Here is a 23,616-nt window from a genome sequence, read left to right as displayed (position 1 = left end):
CCAGGCCTAATTGCGCTCTAATTGACTCATGGATGCTGCCTTTGGGACTAGTGCTGTACGTGACCGGTTTTGTGCGGGTCTGCTCCCATTACACGCTCGCTACCACATTACGTAGGTGGTAGCTACCCAGTATTGCCTCCTTACAATGGGTCGAAACATTAGAGATTCATAATCTGCTCTGAACCCTGTGATTACTCCATACAAATTGTTCTACAAAGTGTTCTCATCGCAGCAGTATAAAGTCGAAACGCCTCAGTTTTTTATTTCCTCCTTCTCCAACCAACTCCATCACCAGAAGTCTACCAACGTCAACCGTGCTTAACACCATCAAAACTTGACAACGATAGCATCAGATACCTTGTCAGACGACCTCAGAACACCTCGCGTTTCCACCAGAGAATACCTCACCTTCCTTTCGCAAGCCACCAAAGCTCAAATTCCACTACTCACACCATCACGATGTTCACCACCACAAGTCTCACAACCCTCATGCTCATCGGGCTACTTTGCTCCCTCATGGTATCAATGGTACACGCTCGTCCGGTACCCCGCCACTCGCTCGAGCCCAGATTCTTCTCATTTGGGGCGGCCGGTGCCCTTGCTTCTTACGCATCCATGTACCACTACCACACCTCGGCTGCTGGGAGGATAGATATGAATATGGGTTTGACGAGTGGTTTGCTTGTTGGTGGGGTGGTGGTAGGGGTTGTGGGTGGGTTGTGGTAGATGGGGGATGGATGCTTCGGAGCAGGACTTGGGGGATGGAAGCGTTGGAGGTATGAGTGGTATGTTCGTTGTGTTGTTACGAATTTGGTATGGGATAAAGATAGGATAAGGTGCTGGTTCTATGCAGTTCGATACCAAGAATCCGCTAGTCGTCGACGACAATATGACCAAGGATGAGGGAGGGCGAGAAGAACCTAACCCGGTCGTAGTCAGGTCGCTCCTAGGGCATGTCGTCGACATCGAGGAGCGCCTTGTAGACGTCAGGGAAGCTTTCTTCCGCCATATTGACGATTTCGTCGTTGGTGTAGGCGCCCGGGTGGCACTCTAGCAATAATACAACCCTCTATATAGCAATATCATTGGCAAAAGTCCTTGAAGACATTCGAAGTGATCGCCAGTATGTTAGAGCTGTTAATTGTGGCGTGTCTCGGTGAAACTCGCGTTCTTTCACTAGCTAACGGTAAGCACTGTGGGACGGCTTTCTCCCTGGAGGCTTGTAATGCTTCCGATCAGGGGACGGCGTCCTTGTAATGGTACTGCGAAAGCATTTGCAGCCCAATTTCTCTTCAAGCAGCAGCTTTGCGCGCCTCGACTGCTTTCTCATACGCCTTGAGGTCGACGTTGCCAGCGTTCCAGACGGTGACGGCTTGTACGAAGACGCCCTTCTCCTTCCTGCGCTCGACATAGCCGATGATATTGAGCCACGTCCCCACGTCTACGTTGAGTTCCTTGATTCGCTCGAGCACATGTTCGATATCGAGATTCGCGATGACGGGCGGATCAGATATCGGATAGTTGTGCTTGAGCCGCAGTGTCGCGGTCTTAGTGACGTACTCATCGATGCTGCGGCGCAGTCAGTGTCTGTGGCAGCTGTGGCTTTCACTCCAAGTACCAGCCCAGAAAGCGGACTTTGGTGCCCTGCGCACATGCGGGCAAGTCACTCAGCAGCACCAGATTCGAAGCAACGGGGCCAGACATTGTGCGTCGAGGAGGGCGCGCAGAATGCGGTGGAAACTAGAGCCGCGGCCGAAGTGCACGGATGCACGTGCCATGGTTAGCGCAGACGACATCATACCCTCGTGCATCCAGGCCCGATTCATGACCAGCCAGGCACCCTTCAATCACAACCACGCCGCCGCTGCAACAACTCAACCCTCTGCGCAACGCTCGCACTTACCGCACCTCTAACATCTCTCGCATTCCCACAAAGTACGTTCGAGCCACCCACCATCCCCGCAGCCCCGCCATCTCACTCTCTGATAGGCTCCGAGTCTCCTGCATGAGCGCCCGATAGGACCATACAACCGACAGTTGCTAACTAAAACCCTCAAGACAACTTCAATATGAGCGGCTGGGGCCTGGGCTGGTTTGGCGGTGGCCAGGCGAAGAAGGAGGCGCCAAAGAAGGCCATCCTCCAGCTTCGAGGCCAACTTGAGATGCTGAACAAGAGAGAAAAGCACCTGCAAAACCAGATGGATGAGCAAGATGCGCTCGCACGGAAATTTGTTTCTTCCAACAAGCAAGGTATATCCACCTGGACCAGGCTTCCTGGCACAGTCGCTAACGCCTCTTGCAGCCGCGAAATCAGCGTTACGGCGAAAGAAGCAGTTCGAGCACTCACTCGAGCAAACGAGCGCACAGATTATGACCCTAGAAAAAGAGATCTACTCCATCGAGACGGCCAACATCAACAAGGAGACGATGGAAGCCATGAAGAGCGCAGGAAAGGCCATGAAGGAGATACACGCCGGCCTGACCATCGACAAAGTCGACAATGTCATGTACGCCTCTCCCACATCCAAATACCCACAGACCAACTTGCTAACAAGACGCGCAGGGAGGACCTCCGCGAACAACACGCAATCGGCGAAGAAATCAGCGAAGCCATCACCTCAGGCGTGGGCGCAAACGGCATCGACGAAGACGAGCTGGACGAAGAGCTCGCCGAGCTACAACAAGAGAAGCTCGACGAGCAAATGCTCAACACAGGCAACGTGCCCATCCACGACGCCCCCTCGTCACAGAAGCTACCGCAAGCGCCGAATACCAACATCAAGGCACCGCAGCGGGTCGAGGAGGACGACGAAGAGGAGGAGCTGCGGAAGCTACAGGCCGAGATGGCCATGTAGGCGCGCGGCGACGGCTCACGTTATCGCTACCATGCGAGCATAGCGACTGCGCGTAGCTGGGAAGGTTTTCAAGGCGTACGGCGATATCAGCAGAAGCGGCATCTTGGGCTTTAGCTTCTTCTTTCCTATATATAATCGCAGCATTTGGGTCTTGGATTTTGTGAAGAGGCACTTGCTCTACCTATGAGATAAGGCGGGATATACCTTGCAATATCATACTCTACATTTGGAAATTCTGACTTACAAACTTGCTGTGCTTTCTGGAGGCTATCCGTCTGAGTTCTTGGCATGCCGCGGTCTCTGGGAGGATACCATGAGGCAACTACTCGATTCATATCAGGCATCAACACATGCAGATGGAATGGACTCCTGAACGCGCGTCGGAGCCCTTAGGAGGCGTCTTCAGGCTACAATCGAAACACTAAAGACTAACTCAGTCAGGCTATTGAACATCAAAACTCCACATATCACACAATGAGAGCAAAGACATGTACGCGTATATACATATTTCATTTTTTGAGACGACCCTATACCATGGTCGTTACTACACTATCATCTATCTACTCGAAACAGTCATGTATACCATAACGCATATATCCCATATCGACGTAAAAAAACAGCTTTACGCGACGAAAAATTCCACTTTTGATAAAAACCATGAACCCCCAACCAAGCTACGCTGTTCAAGGGTATCATAATCAATGAGTTGGGAGGGGCAAGCCAAAATGCTTGCCGCTTAGAAACGCCGAATGTCAAATGCTAAAGGTCATGCGACAAACGCAGTAATAGTGAACGGAATGTTGTCAAAGAGCAAAGGGCCAGAAAATGGAACACTACTCAGTCTTCTTGGGTGCGTCTTGGCTCTCTTCTGGCTTCTTCGCTTCGTCCGCGTCTGGTGTGCTGTCTGCGGTCAACTCGGTCATTGGGCGCCGCATCGGGGTGCCCGTTTGAACGGCTGGCGACCCGGGAACTGGCGTGATCGGCTCGACGCTCGGGCGATGCGAAGGCATAGCGGACACGGGAGGCGCTGGTGCCGCAGTTGATGGCGTAGCGGCTGTGGGTGTAGATGGCGATGCACCGGTCATGTTGGGCGTAAACTTGTGCGGTTCGCTATTCTCGCGAGGCGGAGCTGGAGACGCACTGCCTGTTGGATGTGCAGTTTGAGGCGGAGGCTGGTATTGCTGAGACACGGTGTTCGCGGCAGCACCCGCGGCAGCAAATGCTGCTGCAGTGCTTGCTTCGTCTTCATCCTTGACATCAGGTGCCCTTTTGACATACTTGTTGATGCTCTCGACTCCGCAAATGGATATGAGCAACTTACGCTCCGGTTCCGTCAGCGTCGACTCAGGTACAGTCCTGTCTACGCAAGCTCTAATCGCGTTGTCCACCTTCTTTTGCTCCTCGGGGCCTAGGCACTGCTCAAGATAAGTCTTCCTATAGGCTTCAAGCTGACGAATGAGCTCTGGATGAACTCCGATTGGGTAACGTCCAGACGGATGAGGCGCTGCAGTATCATTTGTCGAACCTTGACGCGAGGGTGGCTGAGGCGGGGGCGGGCCGTAAGGTGATCCCGAAGACTGCGGCTGCGACGCCGAAGGAGCATTCGACTGCTGGCCCTGTGGGGGATATGCTGCATAGGGACGAGTCGGTCCAGGACCATACGGGCTGGCGCCGGCATTGGCATATGGCCCACCGTAAGGGCTCGGTGCCGAGGGTCCGCTGTACGGCGACTGTTGTGGGGCGGCCGTGGGATAGAGAACGCCATATTGACCACTTGAACCAGCTGCTGAAGATGCTGGTGGAGCCTGCGGGTTAGGCTGCGGATACGGTCGTGGAGGGTTCGGGGCGGGTGGACTTCCAGCTGTATTACCACCGCCGCCCCACGGAGACGCGTAAGGCGAGGGATGGGGCGCGTTCTGGGGCGTGGCCGACGCAGCTGAGTTACCTTCGTTGCGAGTCATGCTGGGTGGTAAGCGAGGCTGCGAAAGGCTAGGCGGCAGTCTGGGAGGTGGCTGTGGCATCGCATGAGGCATGCCTGGGTGGTATCCGTACCCAGGCTGAGGGTACGGCTGGTAACCGTTGGGTGGCTGGTAGTAGGGTGGTCGCGGTGCATGGTTGAGCGGAGGACTGGCTTGCCTCTTCCTGCGCTCCTTTTCGATCGAAACTTCGGGATTGATCCTCCAGAGGTACCCCTTGCCCTCTTTGTCGCCCTTCATGAACGCATCATGCTGACCGAGGTTGTGACGTACACTCGATTGCCAGCCGCTTGTCGTAGTCTTGAACTTGTACCAGGGATACTTGCGCTCTATATAAGTATAGATGGATTGAAGGTTCATCTGGCCCGTCGGGGACGACGAGATTGCCTCATGAATCAAGACGACATAGTTGGCCGTGGGGCGCTGAAGCTGTTCTTCGGAGTAGTCTTCGATGCGCATCTCAGGCGAAGGAGTTCGAGGTGGTCTGATTGGTTTCGCCTGCTTGTGGAGGCCAGACAAGCCACCATCACCCTGTTCTGTCGTCTCGATGACGGCGTCGTCTTCGCCGTCGCCAGCGTTCGACTCCTTGCGCTTGGGTGCCTTTGGCTTGCTGATCGGTATTGGGATATCAGCAGGGTCAATGCCAGCGGCTCTGGCCCTCTCAATATCCTTTGCTTGTTTGATAAGTTGCGAGCGCTGGCGCTTGGACATGATGCCGTCCTTGGGTGGCCTGCCAGGCCCTTTGCGCTTCTCGACAACATGTCCAATCAGGTTTCGTGGCAAGTTGTGCTGGATGGCCATCTCTTCTGTAATAAGGCCATCGATATCTCCTCCGGCTTCAAGTTCGCCTTCGTGTGGCTTGCGTAGTACCGGTGCAGTATCGTTCGGCGGAGGCTTGCTTGGTTGTTCGGGCTTTGGAGCCGCGGGAATGTCCTTGACGGGCTCCTCGACTGGCGTCTCAGATTTAATAGGTGCCTTCGCGGGGGTCTTGGCTGGAGCTTTGCCCTTTTCTTTAGGCTCCTTGGGTTCCTTAGGCTTCTTGGGCTCCTCAGGTACAGCCACTTCCTTCTCTTTGGGTTCCTTCGGTTCCTTCGGTTCTCTGCGCTCTTTCTGGACCTTGGGCTCCTTCGCGGACTCCCGAATCGCCTCTTTGAGCTTCGCTGTATCCTTGACTTTGAGCTTGACTTTCTTTGTTGGCGGCTCTTCAGGCGTGAGTTCGCGGTGCTGATGCTTCCTCTTGTGCGCCTTTTTGCTCTCCTTCGAAGGAGCGGGAGGCAAGTTCTTGATTTTAAGCTTGAGACTTGTCTTCTGGCGAGGTTTTGGAGCGGGCTCCTCGTAGTCGTCCATTTCCTCATCAGCGAGGCCATCGTCGTCGTCGCTGTCGCTGACAGGATGGTGGTAGTAGACATGTCGTGGGTTGACGCTCTGCTGGTCTTCGCTCTCGGAGCTGATGTGCTCATCGCTTTCCAGTTGACCATTTCCATTCTCGAAAGAAAAACTCATGGGACGTGAGCCCGACTCCTGGCGGTGGCGTTGCTGCTCCGTGAGGGCAACGTCGGGGAGGAAGAAGTGTATATTCACAGCGCCGAGCTGCAGATGATCGCCATGGTCCAAAGGTATAGTCTCTCCCCGAGGGTAGAACTCGCCTTCGTGGTGCAAGCCGTTGTTGCCCAGCACTTTGATGCAGAAATGGCCTGCGTCGAAATCAAAGAAGATCTTGGCATGCTCTCGTGATATGCCCTTGGGCCCCAGGGAGCCTGTCTTGGCCATGATCTGCTGTGGATGTATAGGTACGAACGGACAGTCGTTCGGGTCTTCGGGGACATGGCCGTCGAACTGGGCAGGCACTTCGGGGAAGGCTTGCATGATCATGTCCTGCGGCGCGCGTTCGGCAGGTTTCTCCTCGCCTGACTCGCCCGTGGGGTGTGAATTTGAGCTGAGAGAGTGCGATGCATTGCTCTGGCGACGCTGCTGGTATTCCATGGGCATCGACTCGATGGGTGCGCTGAGAATGCCACCCTTCTCGGAGATGACACTGCGAGCACCACGCCGATCGCCTTTCTTCTTCTTCTTTTTGTCCTTCTTCCCGTTGACCTCGTCCAAGCCATGCAGGTGTTCGTTGGCGGCCTTGACGTGACCCTTCTTGTGTAGTGCCTCGGCCTTGATGAGGCGCTTCATGTCTCTATGCGCGAGATCGAGGTTGCGGCCCAGGGTGATCTGGTAGGTGTGCATGTAGTAGGAGCCGTCATCGAAGCGCAGACGCGCAAAGGCTGTGAGGCGCTCATTGGTGGTGGTGGGCGGCATCATGCCGAAGGACTCCATGGGTGGATAGGCGGAATTCATGTCCATGGGCATGCCGCTCATGTCGGCGCCATTTAGGTTGTTAGACTGCGCAAAGTCGATGGGGGTGTCGAGAAGGCGCAGTCCGTTGGTGAGGTTGTTGTCCATCAGGTCGTGGTTGGCCGGTGGATTCTCGCCGCCGAGGGCAGGCATGGCCGACGCATCGCTGGTCGCGGCTGCCATGTCGGGAATGCGCTTGTCGGGAGCAGGCGAGGCAAGGGCGTCGGGGGTGTCATATTGGGGGCTGACATGGTGTAGAAGCTCGTTGGAAGGGGCTACGGCCATACTGCCGCCGCCATCTTCGTTGGGAAATGCGTAGTTGTAGGTGGAAGGGTACTGGAAGAAGTTCACGGAATGGAGGTCAAAGATGCCGTCCTCTGCACATGGTTAGCGGCGCGCTTCTTTTTCGCCCAGCAAACCGCGTCGCGGTGTCGCGCAATACATACGAGGGAAGCAATCGTTGGAGGGCGCGACAAAGCTGTAGCTGAATGCGTCTGCCGATAGGAAAGGGTCTGCGTCGTGCTGTCGCAGCGGGTTGGTGTCTTCGGAGGATGTCGGTCGAGGCTGCCCATGAGAGGCTTGCGCCGGGCCTAATCCTGCTGCACGTGGGTCTTGGCCGCCCATCTCCGCATCAAGGTCCGACGGCGCCGATGCGAAAGATGAACTCAACTCTCGAGCCCGTTCCATTGATAGCTCCTCGAAATATTCTTCAAAACTGAAAGACGAGTGTCGCGATATTGGCAGATCGTCTGCTGTCTCACCTGGTGAATCCATTGTCAGTACATTCGTTCTGGGTGCAGCAAGAGCGGGCGGTAGCGGTAGCGGTGCAGGCAGTAGCAAGGCTAGGAGAGAGTGCACAAGAGGGAGAGGGCACCTCTACAAGACAGACGGGAGCCTCAGATCAGGTCATCAAAGGTGAGCCCGTTCCGGCACATTTGGCTGTCACTTTTTGGTAGGGAAAGAGCCAAGCACTGAAAGTTTCCACCCAGAACCGCGACCCAGGCCAATCGCAGGACCCTCAAAGCAACCCATACGTGAGAATTACCTGCCAGTCCCGCCACTGAGGCCCTGGAGGACTTGACAGTAATATGCCCCCCAAGAAGAAAGCCCAACAAGGCGCGTCTGCCAGGCCGGCGGCGTCATCTGAACCAGCGAGACAACCCCCGAACTGGCCTGCCCTCACTCCACTCGTACCAGAAGAGGACCTTGCCCTGCACGAGGTGCTTCCAAAACAGATTGTAACCATCCCCAACTTCTTCACGGCTTCGCTATGCAAAGCCTACGTGTCTTTCCTCTCCTCGTTGCCATTGACGACAACGCCTGGGAAACCGAAGAAAGGCGACGCGGTGAGAGTGAACGACCGCTATCAAATCGATGACCCTGCGTTCGCTGAGCGACTATGGAACGACACAGGGCTAAGGAGGCTAGTCACCGCCGATGCGGAGGAAGGGGCGCTCGGCCTCACTGAAGCGCAGCGGAAAGAGCTGTGGGGCGGCGAGGTGGTGGGCCTCAACCCCAACATCCGTGTCTATCGGTACTCCAAAGGCCAGTTCTTCGACCAGCACTGTACGTCATGACTACTTGGTCACTCTGCCCAACTCATCGGACGGTCGTGACGAAACCAATGCTAATGGAGCCAGACGACGATTCCAACAATGTGACCATTCAAACTCCTGGATCACCGCCTGTGTCGACCCGCACTACCTGGACCTTGTTGATTTACCTCACCTCGCCGGCCACGGGATGCATCGGTGGAGAGACTGTCTTCTACCCGGACCCGCCTAAGAAGAAGAGCCGAGACCCTCCACCTGAGCCTTTCGTTGTCGACCTTGAAGTCGGCCTCGCGCTGCTGCATCGACATGGCCCCGACTGCATGCTGCACGAAGGCCGCGAGGTAACGAACGGAGAGAAATGGGTCATCAGAAGCGATCTATGTGTCAAGCGTTGAGTCCACATGGCTCTCCGGTACCGCGATTCGTGGTCGCTTCTTCTTTCTCCATTTGTGAACACCAACATTCACTTTTTGGAAATCGACGACCACCTATGCGTGAATAAGCCATACTTACGAGGCTGCGTATATTCCGCCGAAGTCTGTCGCGTCGTGTCCTGCTGCAGCGTGTGACTGTGTATCTTGCGTACTCACTTGCAGATGCGATAAGAGTATACTTCTTTTACGGACTACGCTGCAGTCCCGCATTCCATGTCTCCAAAACGTAAGAGATCAGAATATCAGGTTAAACTGTCTCTAAGAGAGCACGACGGGTGCACGCACGTAGGTGTAGCACAGCGTGAATGGTATCGCTATCCGTAATCCTGTCGTACACCAGCGCCGTGCAGTCGACGAAAGCGGTGGTAAATACTTACCGTGAAGTCGTACAAGACATGACATGGCTACAGCTGTCACACCATGCGGTAGGAGTTTGAACGAAGTACAACCGTGGTTCCAGTTATCGTCTGGTTCGCTTTCCATGTGTGGTATTCGTGACCTGGCATATTTCACACCCCCACAGTAGCTTACCGCACATTCCAATATTGCAGAACAACCCTTTTTTGTTTCCAGCCGATTCACCAACCTCCTCGACACAACCTCTTTTGTTTCCTGGCTCTTCAAGCTTTCGCTGCTCACAAGGCGGTCCCTTAGAACGCCTGTACGTACTCTATTCGTGTACTTCGACACAAAAGAAGGGGACGGCTCATCTGAATCCATATCGACATCTTCACCGCTGCTGATACGCTCAGCAAGCTTCCACGGGGGCTCGAGATACGAACAGGGTGGCGACGGCGCGTTCTAAAGCACGAAAGCCAACGTCGGCTGCAGTTAACAAAATACGAATGTTCATGCTCGATGTTTGGATTGGGTTTCAGCCTATCCTCGCTTGAGGCGGAAGACGAGATGGCCTCATACTCTTGGCGATTCATCGTCGGTTTCATCTCGGCGCTTTAACGCAACAAGGATTAGCTTACGGATACGCCCTTCCAACATCCCGTTTCATCGCCCTCGACTCACGCCTAAGACTTCCAATCGAGCTATCGCCGGCGTCTACAATGAGTGGGGAGGGTAGGCGCCGCCAGGAACGACAGCCTCGACGTTTCGGTGTGGGCCGGCACGTTTGACATGCGAGTACATCTGTACGGAGGCCGCTGCTGCCTTTGGCTCTTCAGCTGCGCTCACTTCCGTTTCTAATATCAAATTCCACGACTGACCTGGTGTCACTTGTTCTATTCGATCGACATGATGGAGCCACAACACCATTACGCAGATGTACACTCACAGGACCATCACCATGATGACGACTCATCGACAGAGGTCGAATCCTTAGTTGGAGGAGAGAAGCAATGGGCAGCTGGCGACTATCACAGAAGAGCAACATCATCACGAAGGAATATATTGTGCCCACCGCTAGTGGCGGCGATGCGATGGGTGTTGGTGATAGGACTACAACTCGTAATCATTGGTCTCTTGGCTAGAGACCAAGGCCTGCTCGATTCCACAAGATGGAAGGCTCGATCAACAAGCGCAAATGATGTTGGCGGCGACATCACCGGGTGGTCACCACATAGTAAGACTTGCTGTGTAGTCCAGGCCAGTCCATTAGCTAACAGAACTGCAGTTCCTACGCAAATCACCAAGTTCGAGATCAACCAGACATTCGCGCCATACAACACATCAGAGTTCTTCAAGCCAGAAGTACTTCGAGCATGGAACGAGCTACTGCCTGGTATGACTTTCTCACGCTTCACTCTATCGTGAACACCTCACTAACAACCACCACAGTCGGCATGGGCTTCCAAAGCATCCCAGATCCAGAGAACTACCACGACCTTCCCACCCCCATCGTCTGGCCCAACGCCACCGTCTTCACGACATCAATGACCCACCAGCTTCACTGCCTCTACGCCGTCGTTGCCGTATACTCCGGCATGACATCCGGACACGAGCTCGAGGAAGACCACCACTGGCACATGATCCATTGCTTCGACTACATGCGTCAAGCTATCATGTGTAGCGCAGACATGGCTCTCGAGGGATTGGAGACGACGTTTCCTGATCACAACGGTGGCAGCGATGGCTGGGATAGCAAGCATGTCTGCAAAGATCCCAAGATGGTTAGGCAACGGTTGGAGAGTGTAAGGGCGTATGACGACCAAGAGATCTTTTGAGCGAGTCGTACGTCAGCATATGCCAATGGTAGTCTCATTGTTACGTGGTCCTTGAGTCAATCATGCATCACAACAGTCCATCATTAGACATGATGTTTCTATCTTCATATATAATATATACTTTCTTATACAAGCAAGCGGAATCCGAACATCGCTATGACAACCACCAACATCCTGGAAGCCTACCCATGAAATCATCAAAGCACGCGGCTAACCATCCAAGACCGTCCAACCTACGCCGGGCAGCAAGAGAAAGAAACTGGATATACCAGTTGAGAACAAAAAAGCAGTGGAATTACCGATAGCCCGGGAGGTACTTGCGACATGTTCAGCCTCCAGACAATGTATCACAGCTTACCCTGGAGGTCCTTGCTGTTTCCCACAAGAGCCCACGAAATTCCACCTACCTCTAAAGTAAATCAGGCCTACGTATGCTCGATCACTTCACATGGTGCTACACCCATGTATTCCTCAACACTAGTATGATAATACACATTTCCATTGATCCATATACGAAATTTGCTTCAACTGATGGTCTCGGAAGAGAGGTGTTAGCCGCATTATTATACATTGACTCATGTCAGTAGGCCATGTGCGCCAGTGTGATCGTGCCTCTATCGGATCATACGTACTCTTCAATTCGGGTGTGGCTGCAGTGAGCAGGCACGATATCTATAGGCCCGGAGGTACTCAATTCGATATAGAAAGATGAGCTGTTAGCTGGAAGGGTCTTGTAGATGCCTGGGCTCTTCCATCTATCTGGCATTATAGGTTGATCAGGCTATGTACTATGCAACCTCAATCTTGGTACATGGTTTGATCCTTTCTATCGCTACTTTCAACTTCTACTGCCCTTCCTCCTACACGTCTTCTCGAGACCGCTTGTCTAGTGTTGCAATGATGCTCAGGACCTGCACCGCCGCGAATCTACATCAGCATTAGTTAGCATTATAAACGCGATGGCGATATCGATATTACTTACGCAGCAGTAATGGCGAAGACATCAGCCCTCCGCGCACGAGTGAAGTACATCAAGCAAACCGAAGTAAGAAAATTCGACGCCGCAATAGTCACCAGCTGTTCATCGAGAGAATTGGTGTTCGCGAGTATGAAGATCGGGCCAACGAGTGAAACCGAAGCAACAGCACTCGTGATCCAGAATGTGAACATGTGGACTGTACTCTCCTCAATAACGACAGTTCCGAAGCGAGAGTCGACCTTCTTCCAGCGCTTACCACCAAGCTTCACGATCCAATCAATAGCTCTTCCGCCCATGTTTCGCGAGAAGGGATCCATGTCTTTTCGACCCCGGAGGACGACAAGCTCGCTGCTGTAGCTGGTTGGTTGTTCATAAGAACCCCAGACGGTTCGGTCGAGACCTGCGAGGACTTTCATGTGGTCGCTTGCTAGGAAGTGCTGGATATCGTCGAGGTCGAAGGCAGCGGGCTCCTTCATGCTTTGGAGTATGGTGGACTGTTGGATGAGTGCGTCGTCTGCGATATTTGATCAGAGTGCTTCCGCGTTGCTTCGTTATTAACGTACTGTATTCTTTTAGAAGACATCTGATGCGCATCAAGAGGTCCCTTTGCCTCATGTCGCCGTCTCGGAGCTCGTCGTCTGTCGTGCGGTCTGCGGTGTTGAGCCAATAAGCATTGTGGCTGTACCACGCTTTCTTGCCCTCTGGACTCTTCGCGTCTTCAGCCTCGGTCTCTTTCAATTGATCCTCTAGGTACGCCAGTTCGTTCTGGTAGTAGAGCAGGCTGCGCGCGTTGAGTGCGCCGAATCTTCTGAACATGCCTATCTCGGGCATGATGCCCATCCTTCCAGCGAGCTTTGGGTAGCCGGGGATTAGGTCGTGGAAGGGATCGTGTGAGACATCTTCAGCTGCAGGTGGTGTAGATTGTGGAAGATCTCGTGTCTCTTTCTCGTCTAATGTCTCAGCCGTAGGGGCTTGTGGGGGTGCAGTATGAGTAGAAGGCTTCATCGTGTTCGAGTGGCACGTAATAGATTCCAGTGGAGCTGTATCAGAAACTGGCAATGAGCGCTTTAAGAACATCTTGCCGACTGAAGTATCGTTCGTTCCGTTCTGTGAACTCGACATGACTGTTTGTGTCGCAACCAGGTGAGCAAGCACGAGAAATTCACGCCGCGGACTGGCGCATGTTCACTGTTCACACCCGCGCTGCCTTGCGCGTACGCGCGCGCATCATTACCTCTTCACACAGCAGCGTCGCGACTCTTGATGGCTTTTCACAGATTGTTTGAACACCTTGGTTGGAAGAAAAGATCCAGATGATATGGAACTTTTGTTCAACGCTTACAGACTGACTAAACGAGCTTCCATTGCAGTCAACAATCTACAAGGGCATGATATCTGGCTTCGGTCCCACAGGCACAATCTTCGCCTTCGTAGCGTTCGAGTAGCCATCCTTGTACTTGAAGTGCATTAGCCATCGAGTACCTCGTCTTTTGGCACACCCTTATACTTACTGCCTGGAAGTCCACCGTCTTCTTGAACGCACCAAAATTGGTCGTTTCGCTCTCATCCCAGTACAACCTGCGTACCCAGCTGTGCAGCCGCGGGTACTCATAGCGAATCATCTTGAGGTTGCATTTGAAGATTGTGAAGTACGCAACATCGAATCTGATGATGGTAGTATACAGCCGGATGTCTGCTTCAGTGATGTGATCGCCAAACAAGTAAGGCCCATGACCTGGCTGACCAAGGTGTTCTTCCAGGCGATCGAGAGATTTGAACAAGGGGTAAACGTGCTCTTCGTATGCCTCTTGGGATTGGGCAAACCCAGTCTTGTATACGCCATTGTTGATGGTATCGTAGACCCACTCGTTCATGGCGTCGATGTCCTTGCGCAAGTGCCCCGGCAAGATGGCTTTGTCGCCTTTGCTGGACTCGCGGAGCTGCTCGGGAATGAACGCATCAAACTCGGTGTAGAACATGCGTATGATTTCGCTGGACTCGTTGTTCACGATGGTCTCTGTAACCGAGTCAGCGCATACTCTTTCCGCGCTTGCGATCACGAGACCTGCCTTTCTTCTTGTCCCAGAGTGTCGGGACAAGGTACCGCCCTTCGTATTCGGGGTTCGCCCTTTCGTACAGCTGCCTCAAGTTCGTATAGCCATACAACGGCTCTTTTTCGAATCCAGGCTTCCCAGACATGCCCCACCCTTTCTTATCATGAACGAGCGATAGATCCCATACGATCAATTGGATGATTTCTTCGAGCCCTTTCAAGCTGCGCACTAGATTTGTGCGATGTGCCCAAGGGCAACCCATGTGGATGTAGAGCGCATATCGGTCCTTTTCCGCCGGGAATTCTGATTTGGGATCAGAAGAGATGAAGTTGCGAAATGCTGAGGGTTTGCGACGAAACTGGCCGTCTTTCTCAGCGAAGCCGTTGGTGGCGGCCTTGGAGATGTTAGCAGACCGGGCTAGCTTAGTGCGACCATGGCCATTGCCATACCGATGACATCGCATTTGGTTAGGCTTTCCAGCTTACCGATTCTGACATTTTCTGTGATTCAACTGGTGAGATGCTTGAGGTATCTCACGATTTGGTTACAGAGGAGATCTGGTTCAATGTTGCCATTAACGATGACGTGAGCTGACGGCACGGGAGTGACAGGCGGAATTTAGCCCGGCGGGCGATGCGCGACTTCTGCACACGCCTCTACCTTGCTTCGTCACCATCGATTTCACACGACAAGAATGTCGCAGAGGTCGTTGAAGAACACCATACATCCTGTGATTGCGTGAGTCCTCTGCCTTTACCCCTGGCGCGCGCAGTGCTAGGGTACCTACGTTAGGCAGCAGGCTACTTAGCTGCGTAGCGGCGCCGCACTATTCCCAGAACCAGTCCGTGTCGTGCATCAAGGTTCAAAATAAATACTGTAGGTCTGCTAACATTTTCACATGTCTACTTTGCGTCTTTCCAACCTTCTTTTCCTTCTACATAACGCTTGCCGTTCGTTGAAAGACCGCAAGATGAGCTCACCACAGAATGCCCCAGTACTAGAAGCCTGTACCTCAAGCGTTCCGGTGCCCGACTCACTATCCAAATCTCAGCCAGACGACCACCAGGTCTCAACAATAAGCACCCCAAGCAGACACGATGGAAATCTAGAACGATGCACATTCCTCGACCTCCCAGCAGAAATCCGAAACCACATCTACGGCTACATCGTCGGCAAATTCGAGCGAAGAATAATAGATCATTGCGGGAAAGAACGATGCGTGACAACCGTCAAAGGCGTCTTTGCCCAGCTACCGAAAACAATCCGTGGTCTGCTCAATACCTGCAAAACGATATGGCTCGAGCTTCTCTCGCTACTATTCGGGTCATATACTTGGACTGCTGATCTCCTATTGCGAACCTCCCCACCTGAAAAGATTCTCACACGTTCGAACGGGAGTTGGCTCCGAGAGCCGAGTACACTCTTTCATCCGACATCCAACAATATCCGCCGCGTTAATTTCCGAATCAAAGACACCGTTCCACATCCAGGGTCTTCACCGAAGCTGCTTTTGCAATACACGGTCGAAATACGTCTCAGCGAGCGCACTAGTGCTGATGCTTTCACTGCTCGGGTCTCGGGGTTCGTAACGGGCGTAGGTGGAGAAAACCGTTATAATTTTAAAGCAGACAAGGGTAAAGCTCTGGAGCAGGTACTGGAGCAGAGCATCAATGGCGCTCTGCAGGATGTGGTCAAGACAAAGTTAGCGTCGAGACAGAGTAGCAGTTGCTTCACTGTGGAGGAGTGGCAGGGGCTCGTATTGCGGCTTAAAGACGCGTACATGGCGTGGATTGCAGAAGAGCAGGCATCGGAGTGAGGCACGGCTTGCGCGAAGGAGGCTTGTAGGTTGATGAATTATGAAAGGAAGACTACCCTTAGTGTCTCAAAGTACCCTAACCTCTCCTCCTCGTACTTGGCCGACGCTGCATCGTTGGTATCTCTGAGATCACCTGCGCCATCCGTAGTTCCCAATCACAATACCTCGGAGGTACAAACGACCCTTCTGCCCAGTACTTGCACTTCTCGTCCTCAGACATGGATGCCAAGACAGAAACACTCTTCTCTTCAGTCGAAAGAATAGTATCGTCTCGTTCTAGTTCCGGCTCGACTGGTCCGGGTGTATCCGCGACGTCGAGGTGCGATACAGCATAATAACAGGATACCATGTGTCGTACGCCAATAGCACAGTGCTGAAGAGCATCACCGGTGGCGCAGACCGTCATGAGGCAGATACCTAGGGCGCGCCACCTCGGGCCCTGTGTATTGATGTGGCCACACACACCGAGGTACATTGTCAATATAGCAGCTATGACAAACGGCAGGTTCAGGATTGGCGATGATCGGAAAGGCTTTTGGCGTGCTTCCCAGACACGAACCTATATTCCCATTAGATATCGACGTTACGACTGGGAAGAAACCTATCTTACATAATGTTCGGTGCAAGGTAAGATGTACTGCAGCGCATCCCAAGAGAAGATATACGCCATGGCTAGTCGCAGCCATGGACCGACAAAGTAGTAGTCGGCAACATAGCTCGCAATGAACGTTCCGTACACCGCTATCATGGCGCATTTGGCGAGGTAAAAGTCGATAGCGAAGCGCGTTTGATACACCAATATCGCAAGCAGAGCCGTCATGAGAAAGACTGCCCACACCTCGTCCTGGGTCGTCGACAGCGCCCAAAGGGGGAGAAGAAGCGCGAGTGCGACGCGTAAGGGTGGTTGAGTAGTCGAGAGCGTCATGTCTTTGTGAAGTTGGTGATGGGAGGGTCGGGAGAAGTCCATGTGGTTTCATTAGTTACAGGTTGTGTGGTGCAATCACGCGTTGATTGCCTTTCGCTTCCCGTCATTACTATTGCCCTCTGTCCGATCACAGGGTCGTGACATACTTTCACTATTGGCGAAGTGATCTAGGGTTTCTACGTGCGCTCATTGCGACTCCAAGGGCTGTAGCCTGCGAGCAGGTATCATCCATATGTGACCTTCTCCGGTAATGGCCCGGCGAGCATGTGCGGCCCCTCCTCCTCCATCGCATCCACGTCCGCATATCGTGGTATATCTTGATGTGTCTGCCCAAACACCACGGGTTGTGGTTTCCCATAGTGTTCCCTCGTTTCCTGCGCAAACCCTGTGTTCACATCCTCCATACCCTCTATCCTGCTGTCATGCCGGCTCGCGACACCATGTAGACCAGATGCCACAGGATCATGGCCCTCCCAGCCCTCGCTGACCATCTTCTCTACCTTCTCGATGACCATCCTACAGAGGTTTCGGTGTCCTTCTTCCATCTTGCCTTTGACGAAAGGCATAAGCCACCATGCGCAACTGACTTCCACATCTTCTACGAGCACAAACTGCGCATCTCCGACGCCCATGCCCTCGCCCTCAACCTCGCTGCCCAGTTCGCCATTTGCAACTACCCTGTATTCGGCCCTGAGTATCACACCCGCCGCCGCGTCAGCGCGCGTCTTTATGCCCTGCCTTGTGTTCTGGTAACAGACCGGGAAAGTTATGTACTTCTTCCCGTACTGCCCGATACCCGGGAACCAGGTTATGCACTCGCTGACGTGGTATGTTGCGACGGGGTATTGGTCGGGCGGATACCAGTATGTGTCTTTGAGGGTGGCTTCGGCGGTGTTGGGGGCTGTCTCATAGCCACAGCTAAGGGCTTGGAGTGTGAGGGTCGTGTCGTGGTCATGCAGCGCGGCTACGACCGAGGCGGGCGAGATGTGGCTTGGGAGATGGTGCGCGACGTGGAGGTTGTGTTTTGCGCTCATCGTGGAAGCGCGATGTCGTGGACGCGTAGGAGATCAGACTCCTGGTGATGGGATGCTCGATTATTCGTCTGGTAGGGCTAAATATAGAGAATTTCGTGGTGTCTTCGAGACCGGCTGCGAATGATGGTGAACGTAACGATTAGCGACTACAATTACTAGGAGCTATACAAAGTTGGGTATCGAAGTCTTGGAAGTCAAAAAAGTAAAGAGAAAATGTGCGAATGACGAGGCTGCAGGACGGCTAGTAGTAGCTGATGCATGTTGCGTCGCTGACTGAGGCGTTGCTATCTTGGTCTGAAACAGATGAATGGGCATCACCTGCGACGCGAAAGGGTCCGGCGGTAAACGTCATCACCGTGTCGCGCTATTCCCCATATGGCAAGGATCTATTTCCATCCCACCGTCTTTTCAAGATTGTAAGGCTCGCAAGGACAGGGACTTGAATGTTGCATTTTCATGAAGGCTTCCTTAAAAACTAGTATTGCGTTGAGATCACTTGGGCGAACCGTAGGAGACTTCGACCACAAGACGCGATGCGCAAAGGACATTCCTCCACGCCTCCATCCCCCCCACTGCTCATATGGTATACCTGAACCCAGCTTGGCCTTCGTTCTCGTCCATCGGCTCTCCATTAGCCCTCTGCTTATCTACCACTTTGTTCTTCTTCAGGAAGTACGTGGTAGTGCAGCACAGCACTAGCAGGATGTAGATCTGAAGACCAGCCGTGACCCAGAGACCCGTAATGTATGTTGGAGCTTCTTCCTGAACGAAAGTTGTTGACGCAAGAATACCGCCGATTGCACCGAAGCCGATTTGGAGAGCACTTCCGACGGACCGCTTACTTTGGCCACGGATGTTGTTACTCTGGTACGCGAGAATGGCCGGGACGTTACCCTGGCAGCCACATACTCCCAGGAATGAGCCAAAGTACCTTGCCCCGTTGTTCTTAGCATATGCTACGATCATGAGACCGATGATGGCAAGAATCGATTGCGCAGCAATCACGGGAGCGCGAAGGCGGTATTTGTCTCCTAGCCATGCGAACCCAAAGGCTGTGAACATCGCAAACAGACTGGGAGGTGCGGATAGGGCGTTGGCCTGACCAGGCGAATAACCCATGCCGAGAAGAATGACCGGGAGGAAATAACTGAAGGCGTAGGCTGGCATGGTTGTCGACATGAATAACGTGGCGTAGGCCCACAATTTGAGGTCTTTCAAGTGGTAAACGAACTTGGCCCAGGTCAATGGATCCGCTATCGAGTCTCCTCGATCGTCTTCGATACGCTGCATGATGACCGCGGCCTCAGCGGAAGTGAGAAACCCTTTCTTTTCGGCTTTATCGGGAAAGTCCAGGATGATGAACCATGCTGCGATTGCAACAATGCAGGTCAAGATGCCCTCTACACTGAGTGTCAGTATTGCTTGGGTAGAACCAACAGAGCTTGAGAAGCCTCAGATCGATGCGAAGTGCAATGTGAAGAGAAGACCTAGATGAGAATTTGTGGTGGTTTCTGCTTACCTATGATGAAGATCCATCTCCAGCCTCGGAGACCACCGACACCTTCCATTTGCATGAGACCATACGCAAGGATGTTCGCGAGACCACCGATACCGACAGAGAAGAGATAAAAGCCACCCAGTCTGCATTCTTGGTAAGCCATTGCTACCATGCATTTGGTTTGATAAAGGTCGCATACCTTTTTTGTGTCTCATAGCGGCGATACCAACAAGTGATGAGATATACACATCCAGGGAAGAACCCAGCCTCGAAAGCTCCGAGTAATACACGGCATATAGCAAGTGAAATCCAGCTTTCAACGAAGCCCTGTCCGATCATGACAGCACCCCATGATACGGCGATGAAAGCTAGCCAGTTCGCGCTGCCCACCTTACGAAGGACGATATTAGATGGAAGCTCAAGCAGGAAGTATGTCGGAAAGAAGAGAACCAGGACAATGGTGTATCGATCTCCGATTTGTAGGTTGAGGTCCGGTCCCATTCCAGCAACTCGGGCGTTGGAAATCTGCCGCTGGTAAGCGTTTCGTCTAGACGCGGACAGAAGGTGTCTGAACTGACGTTTGTGCGGTCTATGAGCGCGATGGAGTACAGGGCACCCAATATAGGTAGCAGCCTCCAGTCGACCCTACGCACCAACCTCTTCTCTTCGATCTGATCATAAGCATACTCCGAGACGTTGTTGTCCGTCGCCGTCGGACTGACTGCTTCCTTGTGAGTAGTGTCTTGCTTGTAATCGTCGTCGCTGTTCATGATGGGCGGAATATCCGGAGTTCTCTGCACCGTGGAAAAGGCTCAAGAATACAGGGGAGGATCGTCGCAGGGACAAGAGCAGATGCGGATCATTTCTCTTATCACGCATCCACTTATACTGGAGCGATGACGATGAAGACCGAGGCAAATTCCGGATTACAGCCAGGGCGAAGCTTCCCAAGAGCTCGGGGTGTCGTGGCTGGGCATGCCGTGCGTTCCATCTCCATCACAAACCCGGCAGACAGAAAGCCTATTGATCTTTTGGCGCGTCGCATACGGACCCAAATGGAGCGAGTAGACAAGGAAGAGGGTCTAATGAGATCCAACCAAGTCATCAGAAGACCCAAGCACGAAGTGAAGAAGCCTTGGACAAGGAGAAACCTCCACGACGGGATACTGCTCCTTGCGCCATATTACCACCGAAGTGCCAACGTCGCCAGCTTTGCGACACCGCTGTCATGCCGAGAAGCCAAACGTGGGATTGTCCAATGATGCTCGTGGTCGAAGCATGAGCGCAGATCTGTCATCCAGTAATGACACCGAGAACGTCAGTGCTCAGCTTGTCTGGGCGTGCAACGGCGGGGTGGCCAGATTGCGGGGTCGGTCTTGGGTCAGTCTTGAGGCTCTTAGCTATGTGGATGGTTTCCGAAACGCTCATCCGGGGTGCATGTCATCGGCGCGACTATAAAATGAGCTCTAGTGCTTCGCGTCATGTTGAGTATGTCATGTAGGCGAGATCGTTAGCATTGAGTCAAAAGCGTATGAGGTGTGACAGGTTCTCGCTTCGGGCTTGTGTAACAACGTTCGGTTTTGTTTCAGCTATAAGATGCTTGCGTATGTGCCGTGCAATGATCCCAGATGGAGGGCAAGGGCGCGGTTGGTGTTCGCGCGAGATGAGATGGAAGACGCGGGGGGCTTAGCGTCACTAGCGCCTTGGCGTGGAAGGCTCGGATGCGGAGGTCCTTTGCACTGCCATCATCGACATAGCGAACCCATATGCAGTAACGTTCACGGCGGAACCTGCTGCATACAAGTGCCGCGCTGTAACTCCAGCAGTCGTTTCAGTCAGTCTTGGAGCCTACAACGCTTGCTACAGACTATTCTTACGTCGCCACACACAGCTGTAGCAGGCAAAGATCGCAACGCCAACAAGGTAACAGCTTCAGAACAACACTGGATTCTCCAACTCATTCTATCTCATGAGACATCTCAAACGCCTTCCAAACGTGGCAGAATACCATCTATGTGGAAGGGCTACCACGATCAGTACTCACGAACACGACCAGCACAGCGGCGAACCTGGGAACGTCAGCTACACATCAGTTCATTGAACGCATACTACGTACGCGGATGTCACAGCGAAAACTTCAGCTCGCTTGGCGTTAGCAAAAAACGTCAAACAAAAGCTCATGCCTACGTTGAAGGCTGCGATTGTCCAAAGCTTCGCTTTCAAGTTGTCGAGCTGAATCAGCACCAGAATGGATGCGATGGGTAGCATGGCAGCAATCATGGAGCTGACCCATAGTGTGATCTTCGCCACAGTAGTGTCATAGTACACTTTCGGCCCCAGATGTCGATTTCCTTTGGTGAAGAGACCCAGGCCGCATTTGAAGAGGTATATTGCGCGTTCCGACACCACCCGAGAGAATTTGTCTTCAATGTTGCGTGGATGCACTGCTATGATGTCTGGAGGGTGATTGTCGGCATCGGTGGTTGTACCCCAAGTTCGCACATCGACACCGTTCATATGATTGGGCCCCATCTCTTCACTTTCAAGAAACTCTTGGATGTTGTACAGATCGAATCGGTCGGGTGCTTTGAGCTTATGAAGGATGGAAAGCTGAATGAGAGCTTTGTCTAGATTCCTCGTCATTCCAGTATCCACGTTCTGTATGAGGGCGGCATGCTTACTGTATTGATTCAGCTTCTCTTGCATCTTTCCTATCAGTTCAATCTGTTTTGATTGCGTTCCATCCGCTTCTTCTAGCATACATTGGTAATCGATAGCGTACTCGGCTCGTTTTCCCTTCGACCCTTTCTTGTCCTGCCTCTCAATCAAATGCAATTTCTTTTCCAAGACGCAGAGTTCGGCTTGCAGGTACAGCACACGACGTGCGTTGAGTCCATCAAATCGCCGATATATTCCACTTTCTGGCTTGCAGGCGATATGTTCAGAGAGTCTGGGATAACCTATCGGATGATGCTCCCAAGCTTTCACAAAAGGCGCCGCTTTTGGTCTACCATTCTTCGCCAGACCGAGGGCCTTTTCCAACATTTCGAGTCTGATATCACTCAGAATTTTGATCGAGGTGCAGCGTACGAACGAAGAGTGTTAGGAAAAGGGCTACTTATAGTGAGCCCTCGAGGGCCGAGTTACAGGTTGACATGGTTACACACAAGCTGCGCGAGCGTCCATGACCTGCAATCGGCGCTACACCCGATGTTGTGCAAGCGTTTAGCATCGCATCACAGCAGAAATGTTTGCTGCACCGCCACGACCTCACACGACCTGATAGTCCTTGGCAATACCCTGACAACACGTGATATGGAGCTGGTGATAGTCGTACACCGCAGGGTATTCAGGCTCGGTTTGGTGCTCTGCCGTGGCGACTACCCTCAATATTGAGTTTCATGAAGAGATGGATTTATCGACCAACAGAAGGCTTTGTGATTATCCACAGTTACACAAATCAAAAGATAAAATAACAGGACAGAAACAGTGGTCTTGAAATCCAACAAACCATACATTCCGCGTGTATCCAGTGGTCTATGATGGATCTCCAGAACGTCTCGTGGGTTAGACCTCAGCCAGCGCGCATGTCGCTCACACTTCCACATATGGCGCATGTGTGCGTCTTTTCATCGTCAGCTCAAACGATCGCAAGATACCGACTAGATCTCCTAGAAGATGGGTGACTACGTGTGAAAGTTAGACGTGCTGTATGACCACGTTCAGCAGATACTAAGCTTGTCCACTGTGCATCCTCAGATGACCAATGTCAAGCAAATGTAGAAGTATATATCATTCCCGCAGGACAAGCACATCTACCCCAACTTCGGTTTAATAGTATCTTTCGCTATGACTACACCAGACAGCACAACCACGGGTGGGATACCACATGTAGGATCCAAACCAGTCGAAGGCTGGCGCGGACTTGGATACAACAAAGACCAGCAAAGGAACCTCGACAGAAGCCATGACGAGGGT

General features: G+C 52.8%; 10 protein-coding genes across 10 annotated transcripts; 3 read left to right on the top strand and 7 right to left on the bottom strand.

Moving 5' to 3' along the window:
- Positions 1-1,292: 1,292 nt before the first annotated feature.
- J4E87_001604 (uncharacterized protein) lies at positions 1,293-1,704 on the bottom strand (the record flags this gene model as incomplete). The annotated part of the gene is made up of 2 exons (XM_049373246.1): positions 1,293-1,569; positions 1,619-1,704. 2 exons carry the CDS (start codon positions 1,702-1,704, stop codon positions 1,293-1,295), a joined length of 363 nt encoding a protein of 120 aa, XP_049236616.1.
- Positions 1,705-2,069: 365 nt separating this feature from the next.
- On the top strand, positions 2,070-2,855 carry SNF7 (ESCRT-III subunit protein snf7; the record flags this gene model as incomplete). The annotated part of the gene is made up of 3 exons (XM_049373245.1): positions 2,070-2,250; positions 2,303-2,507; positions 2,564-2,855. 3 exons carry the CDS (start codon positions 2,070-2,072, stop codon positions 2,853-2,855), a joined length of 678 nt encoding a protein of 225 aa, XP_049236615.1.
- Positions 2,856-3,688: 833 nt separating this feature from the next.
- Positions 3,689-8,203, bottom strand: J4E87_001602 (uncharacterized protein; the record flags this gene model as incomplete). The annotated part of the gene is made up of 3 exons (XM_049373244.1): positions 3,689-7,548; positions 7,618-7,878; positions 8,200-8,203. The coding sequence occupies 3 exons, from the start codon at positions 8,201-8,203 to the stop codon at positions 3,689-3,691; spliced, it is 4,125 nt and encodes a 1,374-aa protein (XP_049236614.1).
- Positions 8,204-8,259: 56 nt separating this feature from the next.
- On the top strand, positions 8,260-9,119 carry J4E87_001601 (uncharacterized protein; the record flags this gene model as incomplete). Its single annotated transcript, XM_049373243.1, has 2 exons — positions 8,260-8,737; positions 8,812-9,119. 2 exons carry the CDS (start codon positions 8,260-8,262, stop codon positions 9,117-9,119), a joined length of 786 nt encoding a protein of 261 aa, XP_049236613.1.
- Positions 9,120-10,403: 1,284 nt separating this feature from the next.
- On the top strand, positions 10,404-11,332 carry J4E87_001600 (uncharacterized protein; the record flags this gene model as incomplete). Its single annotated transcript, XM_049373242.1, has 3 exons — positions 10,404-10,731; positions 10,783-10,890; positions 10,947-11,332. 3 exons carry the CDS (start codon positions 10,404-10,406, stop codon positions 11,330-11,332), a joined length of 822 nt encoding a protein of 273 aa, XP_049236612.1.
- An 860-nt stretch (positions 11,333-12,192) lies between these two features.
- J4E87_001599 (uncharacterized protein) lies at positions 12,193-13,433 on the bottom strand (the record flags this gene model as incomplete). Its single annotated transcript, XM_049373241.1, has 3 exons — positions 12,193-12,259; positions 12,315-12,825; positions 12,875-13,433. 3 exons carry the CDS (start codon positions 13,431-13,433, stop codon positions 12,193-12,195), a joined length of 1,137 nt encoding a protein of 378 aa, XP_049236611.1.
- Positions 13,434-13,689: 256 nt separating this feature from the next.
- J4E87_001598 (uncharacterized protein) lies at positions 13,690-14,823 on the bottom strand (the record flags this gene model as incomplete). The annotated part of the gene is made up of 4 exons (XM_049373240.1): positions 13,690-13,767; positions 13,823-14,328; positions 14,351-14,759; positions 14,815-14,823. The coding sequence occupies 4 exons, from the start codon at positions 14,821-14,823 to the stop codon at positions 13,690-13,692; spliced, it is 1,002 nt and encodes a 333-aa protein (XP_049236610.1).
- Positions 14,824-17,330: 2,507 nt separating this feature from the next.
- Positions 17,331-18,140, bottom strand: J4E87_001597 (uncharacterized protein; the record flags this gene model as incomplete). The annotated part of the gene is made up of 1 exon (XM_049373239.1): positions 17,331-18,140. The coding sequence occupies one exon, from the start codon at positions 18,138-18,140 to the stop codon at positions 17,331-17,333; it is 810 nt and encodes a 269-aa protein (XP_049236609.1).
- A 576-nt stretch (positions 18,141-18,716) lies between these two features.
- Positions 18,717-20,408, bottom strand: J4E87_001596 (uncharacterized protein; the record flags this gene model as incomplete). The annotated part of the gene is made up of 4 exons (XM_049373238.1): positions 18,717-19,540; positions 19,660-19,781; positions 19,838-20,163; positions 20,217-20,408. 4 exons carry the CDS (start codon positions 20,406-20,408, stop codon positions 18,717-18,719), a joined length of 1,464 nt encoding a protein of 487 aa, XP_049236608.1.
- Positions 20,409-21,732: 1,324 nt separating this feature from the next.
- Positions 21,733-22,683, bottom strand: J4E87_001595 (uncharacterized protein; the record flags this gene model as incomplete). The annotated part of the gene is made up of 1 exon (XM_049373237.1): positions 21,733-22,683. One exon carries the CDS (start codon positions 22,681-22,683, stop codon positions 21,733-21,735), a length of 951 nt encoding a protein of 316 aa, XP_049236607.1.
- Between the last annotated feature and the right edge of the window lie 933 nt (positions 22,684-23,616).

Source organism: Alternaria ethzedia (assembly GCF_023757985.1).
Source record: "Alternaria ethzedia strain BMP 0044 chromosome Unknown scaffold_3, whole genome shotgun sequence".
In the NCBI taxonomy this organism is placed as follows: domain Eukaryota; kingdom Fungi; phylum Ascomycota; class Dothideomycetes; order Pleosporales; family Pleosporaceae; genus Alternaria; species Alternaria ethzedia.
The sequence above is the reverse complement of the archived record's forward strand: the minus strand, read 5'-3'. Positions and strand labels throughout refer to the sequence as shown.